Source organism: Prionailurus viverrinus, chromosome F2 (genome assembly GCF_022837055.1).
Source record: "Prionailurus viverrinus isolate Anna chromosome F2, UM_Priviv_1.0, whole genome shotgun sequence".
Classification (NCBI taxonomy): domain Eukaryota; kingdom Metazoa; phylum Chordata; class Mammalia; order Carnivora; family Felidae; genus Prionailurus; species Prionailurus viverrinus.
In genome coordinates this window covers 10,201,472-10,210,996 of record NC_062578.1, presented here as the reverse complement: position 1 = coordinate 10,210,996, position 9,525 = coordinate 10,201,472, and the positions used below count along the sequence as shown (strand labels likewise).

Sequence of the window (9,525 nt, the reverse complement as noted above, 5' to 3'; positions counted from 1 at the left end):
TGTTGTTGCCAGGTCTGAATGTTAAGTCAGTGTATGTTTGAGAGACCTTCAACTTATCAAGTATTCCAGGTCTCTGATTGTTTTGGAACCTCTTCTGATACCTGTGGACTTAGTTCAAGGCCAGTTTTTTTTTTTTTTTCTAATAAGATGAACAAATGGTTAATTGTTTGCTTTGGTCACTCAAGTGTAGGATCCTACCTTATATAAAAGTCTAGCTAGAGTCTCTGTTCGGTGACATCCTTACCTTTCTAATCAGAGAGTCGGATTAGAGTTTGCACCAGATTTGTAAAATGACCATATCTTTGATCTGGGGGATTGTGGTAGCAGTGTGCTGTTGTGTGTGGCTTATTCTTGGAATGAGGAGAAGGTAAGGAAGGTTTTATCTTTAAATTGCATTTTAGCTCATTCATTTAATAGTCTTTTACCTTCATGGTTATGTAACAAATTTGGTGTTCTGCACTTGTACTCATTAGCATTTTCTTCTGTAATTAAAAAACTTAAAAATGTTAAATTAATGAAAATTTTTAAAGTGAGACCTTATATCTAACAAAAGATAGAATGACAGCGTTTCCCTTTTAGTTTTGACATATCCATGGTCATGCAAAAATGTACACACTTGTTAAACATACCCGCCAAACTTTATAAGGTCTCTTTGCATGTTTATGTGCGTCTGTAAAGACGAAGTCTGGATTAGTAAGGATACAAATGGTAAGTGGGGTCTGCAGTGGGAAGGGTTTCTTTCTAACATGAGGATTAAAAAGATGCTCTGTTAGTTCTTGGGCATCGTATAGACTCAGCCTGGGTTTGGACAAGAGCACAGAGCCTGCATTTATTATTCTGTCACTTTCTTCTCATTAATGATAATCAACCATGCGACATTGGGAAACCGCTACAAATATATACTATCACTTTTATTTGTGTGTCGTTTATAATTGGTTCAAGCATATAAGAAGTACCAATAGAGTCACATACATAGCCATATTTCTTTACCTTCTGATTGGCTCAAAGAGTATTTGGGGGAGGGGTATGTAAGTATTCTGTTATATCAGTCTCCAAAAGACGGAATTACCCGAAACTTGTCTTCGGCTATGTAGATTGCTATGTGTTGTCCGTCTTTTACAAGTTTTTTGGTGTGTGTGCTTTAAGGTATTTTAATTCAGGCCTGATAATTTCTAGTTTTAGTGAACCTTACTTATCTTTGAACTACAATGAAAATAATTATTTTATGCTAAGTAATTCTGTCAAGAGGGATAGGAGTTTATGTTGGAAAATTAATGTTGATATTATTTAATAAAAACATTTAAAATAGCATGAAAGACTGTGTTGGGCCACCTGGGTGGCTCAGCTAGTGAAGCATCTGACTCTTGGTTTCAGCTCAGGTCGTGATTTTATGGTTGTGAGATTGAGCCCTGCATTGGGCTCTGTGCTGGGCATGGGGCCTGCTTGGGATTCTTTCTCTCTCTCCCTCTGCCCCTCCCTCACTTACACTCTCTATTAAAAAAAAAAAAAGACTGTGTGTCAACTATATTTGAAAAAAGATGCAAAAAATAGCATGAAAAATAGCATGAGTGTTGAATCACAACTGATGATCCTGTCAACACTTACATAATTTCATCTTATAATAACCTAATTTTTTAAATGAGATTCTTATTGTCAAATATCACTATAGAATGATATCTTTAAGTTATGAAGATTCTGAACGCTTCAATTTTGCCATCTTCTCTGCAATTCAGTATTCTATATCTTTAAGGGTAACAATAAAAGAAAACATTCTGAGATACTCAGGCCAATGATGCTTAGAAAAAATATAAGCACTAGAATGTAGGTAGTTTCATCTGTACTGAGAGCAAGAATCTTGTTGGCCTTCTTGATTCTTTTATCCTCATCGCTGGGAAAAATGACTATCATTTAGTAGACAATAAGTTTTGTGGAATGCATGGATGGATGGGTGGATGGATGGATATAGCAATCATTTTCATGTTACTAAGTTAATACAACCCATTATTTTAGGAAAAGATGAGGGCCCCAGGGACAAAAAAACTATCTAGAACTGTAGAGAGCTTTGAAGCTGAAAGTCAGTAGTAAAAGTTTAAAAACCAGGTGTAAATAAAAAAACAATGTGTAATTTCTCATATCTATCATGGATTTGTGTCTTACAGACAGATGGGTGAACCACCTCTGGAGAATGGGTTGATTCCGTACCTGGGATGTGCTCTGCAATTTGGGGCGAATCCTCTTGAGTTCCTGAGAGCAATTCAAAAGAAACATGGTCCTGTTTTCACCTGCAGATTGATGGGAAACTATGTCCACTTTCTCACGAATCCCTTGTCATACCAGAAAGTGTTGTGCCATGGAAAATACTTGGATTGGAAAAAGTTCCACTTCACTACTTCTGCAAAGGTAACCCGTTTCCCGTGTGTATAGCATTCTGCTTCTTTGCCGTCTACTTCTGAACATGTCAGTTTACTTAGCATTTTGATGTACTTAGACTTAAAAAATAGAGGTGGCGAAGAGGGTTACCCTTACACGGAGATTCTTAGAAATATAATAGATCCAATTAGATATAACCTCTTGGTACTAGTCATTTCCAAAGTCAAAATAGGTATAGATTTGTCATTTCTTAACTACCTAGACTGAGAGAAAAATGGAATATTTTGCTGAGCCACATGGCACTGTATCAGTAAGACAGGTACAAACTCACTCTTGTCAACGATGTCTACATGACTCCCAGAGCACATGTGGTGGGAACTGACCCCTGAACAACTGTTTTACCACACTCTATGCCACACCGGTTGTTCAATTTTGTTAAGCAACTGATCAGATATTTTGGTATCACTTAGCTATAATCTAAGAGGCTCCTTAATAGAGAAAGGAGTTAGCCAATATTTGGTGAGTCTCTGCAAGGAAGTATTAGACAGAGTCTCCGCTCTAAGCAGATTAAAGTCTGGTAAAGTACATCTACAAAAAATATAGAAGAGAACTGATGACTAAGACAAATATAGATTAGTACCAAACTAACCTTCCAATAGATGCAGTAGCATAAGAAAAGTAAGAAATAGGCAACTTGTGTGGGTTGAGGGATATTCCACCGAAGAACTGGAATTTCAACTTGGCTTTTCAGGAAGCCATGTATTTGAAAAGTTCTCTGTATGTGGAAAGGCCAATTTCCCTCCTTCCCTTTTTTTTTTTTTTTTTAACAAGTAGAAGATTATGAAAGCATCTCATCTGTTTTTCAGCCACTTTCCAGCACTGCATCAGGTTTAATCTCTTTTCTCACACATTTCATCTATCGTCAGGTATTTGGGCACAGAAGCATTGACCCAAGTGACGGAAATACCACTGAAAACATAAACAAAACTTTCATCAAAACCCTGCAGGGCGATGCCTTGAATTCCCTCACAGAAGCCATGATGGAGAACCTCCAACTTGTCATGAGACGTCCACTGGTAGCTAAATCAAACACGCCTGCCTGGGTGACAGAAGGGATGTATTCCTTCTGCTACCGAGTGATGTTTGAAGCTGGGTATTTAACCCTCTTTGGCAAAGATCTTACAGGGCAAGATGCACAAAAAGCACTTATGCTAAATAACCTTGACCACTTCAAGCAGTTTGACAAAATCTTTCCGGCTCTGGTAGCAGGCCTCCCCATTCATGTGTTCAAGACCGCGCACCATGCTCGGGAAAAACTGGCAGAGGGCTTGCGACACGAGAACCTCGGAAAGAGAGACCACATCTCAGAACTGGTCAAGTTTCTGAATGATATGCTTTACACCTTAGATGACATGGAGAAGGCCAAGACACACCTGGCTGTCCTCTGGGCATCACAAGCAAACACCATTCCGGCGACTTTCTGGAGCTTATTTCAAATGATTAGGTAACGAGCCACGTATCCGTTGGTTTCTTTCTTTGAATAGAGCAAAGAAAATCTACTATTTTCACTTAAAAAAAAAAAAGAGTCATCGTACTTTGTCATGCTATCAGTCAAGAGTGTGACATTTACGTTATAAGTGCTTAACAGGTATCAGCTCATCCAATCCGCATAAAAACATAACAAATGTGACTGGTAAATGCATCTTGTAGAAGCGGAGACCTTCCTAGGGGAAAAGAACACACTATGTAGGGTCAGTTCAGGCTGCCTGGGCCCAGAGCCCTGGCTTTCAACCTCAAGCTGTTCCTCATGATGTCTCCTTAAGTTGGATGAATTCTGTCTTCATAATCACAAAAATATATTTAAGCGCTTCTGACTTCTGGACAGTAAGAGGGCAGTACCTACGCCTTATTCATTTGTGCATCAATAGTTTGTTTTTTTCGCTCCCTTATGACTTCTTAGAGTTTATCTCACCAACTATGATAGCTGTGGATCAGTCATATTATTATTAATCCTTATTGATGGGATTTAGCTAGATTTTGCCTTTTAAATGTATGTAACGAAAACACTGTATGTAATATACACTTTACATAACATGATTTTCTTCCCAAGTGTTTTTAGAAATTTGCCATTCAAATTGTTTACTGAATGATCCCAGTTACGTTGAGTGTTTCGTGTCACATGGATGCAAAACTACTATTCTGTACCATTGGGAAAGCCAAATTTCCACTGATGGTTGACTATGCTATGCCTTTAATATACAAAATATCTAGAAACAATTTCAGATATAAAACCCCATTACAAATCTGCCTCAGATGTTAAATGGCTTCCAAAGTTCTTACCTGAGAAAGCTCTATCCAGAATAAATGTATATATTTACCGTAAGGTTACAACATCAACGTAATATCATCAAGGTAATAGTAGCCATTTTGTGATAGCCACACATATACTTACGGAGACTCAGTTTACTGCAATCGTGTTCTATAGATTCCTTCCCACGGCATCTACTAAATGTCCATGCACTGAAATGAAGTGCCATTCATTTTACAAGTCAACACGCTAGAACAATAACTTATAATACGCATGGAAGAGCTATTGTTCTACCTGAAATCGCGGTATGGATTTTAAGAGTAAATTCAGATTTCCATTTGCACTCTATAATTGTTATCTTAGAGGCAATTTTCCTCCTCCATTGCTATGTGTGTGACTGGTTTGGCCAGGTACTCCTTATTAGAATCATTTATTTATAGAAGTATGCCCCAAGTTTTACTTCTATGCCGCAAGGCCTTGCAAGGCAACGATTCTTGCGAATATCCAAGGACTTAAACACAAGTGCAAAACGGAGTAACAAGTAACTGCGAATGCCCCTTCCCCACCTTCTCTGGCGTCTTGGCCGCCTCCTTAAAAGAAGGGGAAAACTCCTATTTGTTGGCAGCTCCTTTGGCATAGACACCATTTATTTTCTGCACATCTTTTCTTTTCTCAACATTTGATAGGAGCCCTGAAGCACTGAAAGCAGCCACTGAAGAAGTGAAAAGGACCCTAGAGAATGCTGGCCAAAAAATCAGCTTTGAAGGCAGTCCTATTTGTCTGAATCAAAGGCAACTGAATGAGACGCCAGTGCTAGGTACGTTTACTATGTTACATTTCATTGACTGTGCTCCACAAACGGTAATCGTCAACGTGCATTACGTACTTACTTTGTAAGCATGAAGCTAAGTAATTCATGTGTGTTGTCCTGTTTGAGCCTCACAGCAATCCTATGACTGGGGACTAGTTTCTATATAACCAGAGAGGAAATTGAAATTTAAAGGTTAAGTTCTGAGCTGGGATAGAATGGTGGACCCAGAGACAGTGTTTATGTGGGACTCCTGACCCTACCTTTCACAACTGTGTCTCTGCCCTGCCCGACTCTTACCACTCATGTTATGATTACTGGGAGCATATTACTCATTTTCACGGAACAAAGAGGAAAAAGTACCATCAAGAAACCACAATTAGCTGCATGGGTGGACTGATGGGATTGAAGGTTGTTTTACTTTTCTTATCTTTGCTTCTCCGTGTTTTACAGAAATACGAAAGTATTCTATGTGTGTAGTGATAAAGAGTTTTCTTCTTGTTTTTGTTCCTTTTCTCTTGAGGAAAGAAACCAGTGTATGCAATTAGGGGCAGCAGGCCTTAGTGGAGGTGACCATGAGGCAAGAAGCATAGATCCTATGTTGGGTTGTGCCCACCATGGATGACCCCCAGACATGTCGCTTCATGTTGGGGGGTCTTGCTTTTCTCATTTGTAAAATAAAGCTGCTAACACGCTATGATTTTATATACAATCATGTGATGAGCACCTAACACACGAGAGTTAAAAGGACAGAGGCTAGAGGATCAGGCTAGACCTTCGCATGAGATCTTCATATTTTAGCTACTTTCAGGGTGATTCTTTCTGCCCCTTTACATCATACAACATCAGAGTGTAGTGATGAAAATGGGTTCTTGGAAACACTCAACGGTAGCTGCGTTAAACATCCGGGAAAATGTTTCCATATAAAAAGGTTAGCAGTATATTCAATCTCAAAAGTAATTAACTTTGACTGATTCACATGAAAGTGATTCACTGATTTTTCAGTTGTATTGGATGTCTAGTGTCAGATAGAAATAAGATGATTTTAGCTATAAAATTATGGAAGTCTAGTTCCCATTGGTGTCCAAGAAGATTATATCTTGATCAAATGATTATGTCAAACTCAGATTATCAGATTAAAAAGCACATTCAGACACAAGTGAATCACTGGTTATAGCACAGGGGCAACAGAATAAAGTTTGGGAAGGTTTTATCTGGCCGGCTGTCCCGAGTTTGTTCAACTTTGTGTAATAGGTTGCTATCAGTATTTCAGACTCCATATTATGAGGCTTTTGAATACATGACTTGTTCTTCCATTCTTCCTTCTTTACCTGCTTCTCCTTCTTGCTTCTTTTAACAATATTTAGATAGTATCATCAAGGAGTCTCTGAGGCTTTCCAGTGCCTCCCTGAACATCCGGACGGCTAAAGAGGATTTCACTTTGCACCTCCAGGACGGTTCCTATAACATCCGCAAAGATGACATCATAGCTCTTTATCCGCAGTTGATGCATTTAGATCCAGAAATCTACCCAGACCCTTTGGTAAGTGACTGTTAATCCCAGTTCGATACCCAGGGGAGGCCTACCCAGATGGAAATAAAGAGGAAATTTATCATTGCAGAATTGATTTAACCATTGAAACCATAGATGGGCATTGCCTCCTGAATTATGTCCAGTGTTCATATATGTTGGAAAACCTGGAGGCTGGCCTGAATTTTAAAATTCCTGGTATTTGTCATCACATCATCTTCGCCTGATTTTGTTTGCAGTCATGATAAGAGAGTTGCTGGCTTCCTTTTTCCTTAAGTACTGCTCCCGAATCCAGGAAATTAGAAGCTAATACATATATTGGCTCTTCCAGTTTCTAATCTGAACTTGTCCTTCTTGTCCTGCCTAATAGAGGAACTAGTCACCCAGGCAGGATGGAAGGTATTATAAAGCTTTTTCTGTTCCCGTCGGTTCTTGTTAAACTCCTATTCCCTATTACTTTCTGGGTCAAGGTGGAGAATTTGCTAAATTACCCACAGATTGGATTAAAAACGAAAATGACTCGTTGGAGCCTCCAGGTCAAGCAAGAGACAGATTCCTTTAAAACTAGCTGATAGATTTATTTTCTTTGTATTTTTATTGCAGACTTTTAAATACGATCGATATCTTGATGAAAATGGGAAGACGAAGACCACCTTCTACAGCAACGGAATCAAGCTGAAGTATTACTACATGCCCTTTGGGTCAGGAGCGACCATATGTCCGGGAAGACTATTTGCTGTGCAGGAAATCAAACAGTTTTTGATTCTGATGCTTTCCTATTTTGAACTAGAGCTTGTGGACAGTCATGTTAAATGTCCCCCTCTGGACCAGTCCCGCGCAGGCTTGGGCGTTTTGCCGCCACTAAATGATATCGAGTTTAAGTATAAATTCAAACATTTGTGAACATACGGTTGGCAAAAGAGGACGAGAAATCACGTGACTGGCCTGCATCACACCATCACGTATCAGTCCCTCTGGACAGTCACATTTGGCCGTGGTGGCACTGATTCACAGGTCAACGTGCTTGTAAATCTTAACATTTTGGTGACAGTTCCCAGATGCTATCTCAGACTGTGCTAGCGAAGAAAACTAGCTTCTAGAAGCACAATACTTTGTCTTCATTTGAATAAGTCAGTGAATGTTCATACAGCCAGGGACTGAAGTTCATTATTTTCAAAAAAAAAAAAGTCTTTCCTCTCCCCCACCCCCAGAATGAAGATATTCCGATTGGCAAATGGTTTTATTTTTTTTTCCTAAGGAAATGATTTCATTTTTATAAAAACCGCCCAACAATTAGGTAGAAGGTACAGATTCACGTTTTAGTGAAACAACATGATGTTTTGAGTAGATATGGGATATCTGGTTGTTTTGTTTTTTTGTTTTGTTTTGTTGTTTTTTTTTTAGAGTATAACCCTTTCATTGTCCAGCACCTGTGACAGATTCATGTCATTCTAAAGGATACAGGAAGTTTAGAGCATTATTAGCCCTTTTAAAGGAAAAGGAGGGGGTAGGCACACCCAGAAGTAAGCAAATATCTTAACACGTGGTAAATGTGCTGCTGGTACAACCAAGCCCACACCTGACATGCTCCCCCCACAGTCAAATGTAGATGCATATTATAAAGATATTTCAAATGGTTTTATCGTGCTTCTTAATCAAAACAAAATGTTTTTTTTTTTCAGTGTTCCCTATAGTATTCAGGGCTTTTAAAATGATGACCTTGAGATCCTAAACACATTAGAGATGGTTTCAATATTCTCTATGGCTCAATGTACTTTTGCTGGAAACTCTAATGTCCACATCAGGTTTCAACTATTTTATCTATGTCTTCATCAGATTCCAGGTGAATGAGAAGATTGTTTTCAGAGAAGGCAGTTTTTTCTGGTATTACTAAACATCCATCAATGAAGAGAATGTAGCTCTCATGTGCTATCTTTTAAAATAAAAACTAGATGAAAATGACTGCTTAAAACAACTTTGGATATAAAACATGCAAAGAGTTCGTTAACTATAGCTCGACATTGGGTTTTATTTAAATACGTTTTATCTTTTAATTTTTTTTTTCAACGTTTTTTATTTTATTTTTGAGACAGAGAGAGACAGAGCATGAACAGGGGAGGGGCAGAGAGAGAGGGAGACACAGAATCGGAAACAGGCTCCAGGCTCCGAGCCATCAGCCCAGAGCCTGACGCGGGGCTCGAACTCACGGACCGCGAGATCGTGACCTGGCTGAAGTCGGACACTTAACCGACTGCGCCAAGTCGGACACTTAACCGACTGCGCCACCCAGGCGCCCCTAAATACGTTTTATCTTTAAGTGACTTGTAGCTGAAGGAAAAGTAATTGTGGGCTATATGGTAGTGTTTAACTCCTGTATACAACAGTGCTTTGGTAAAATATTTGAAACATTGGAGTTATCAGCTGTACTATTTTTATTGATATTTCTGTATGTATATATATGTAAATATAATTTACTTTTTTCTTGTACTACAAATTCTAAGAAAATCT

General features: G+C 38.8%; 1 protein-coding gene across 1 annotated transcript; it reads left to right on the top strand.

Moving 5' to 3' along the window:
* The first annotated feature begins 290 nt into the window (after nucleotides 1-290).
* LOC125156683 (cytochrome P450 7A1) lies at nucleotides 291-7,920 on the top strand. Its single transcript, XM_047842863.1, has 6 exons — nucleotides 291-367; nucleotides 2,160-2,400; nucleotides 3,297-3,874; nucleotides 5,365-5,495; nucleotides 6,854-7,029; nucleotides 7,621-7,920. The coding sequence occupies exons 1-6, from the start codon at nucleotides 291-293 to the stop codon at nucleotides 7,918-7,920; spliced, it is 1,503 nt and encodes a 500-aa protein (XP_047698819.1).
* Nucleotides 7,921-9,525: the final 1,605 nt, after the last annotated feature.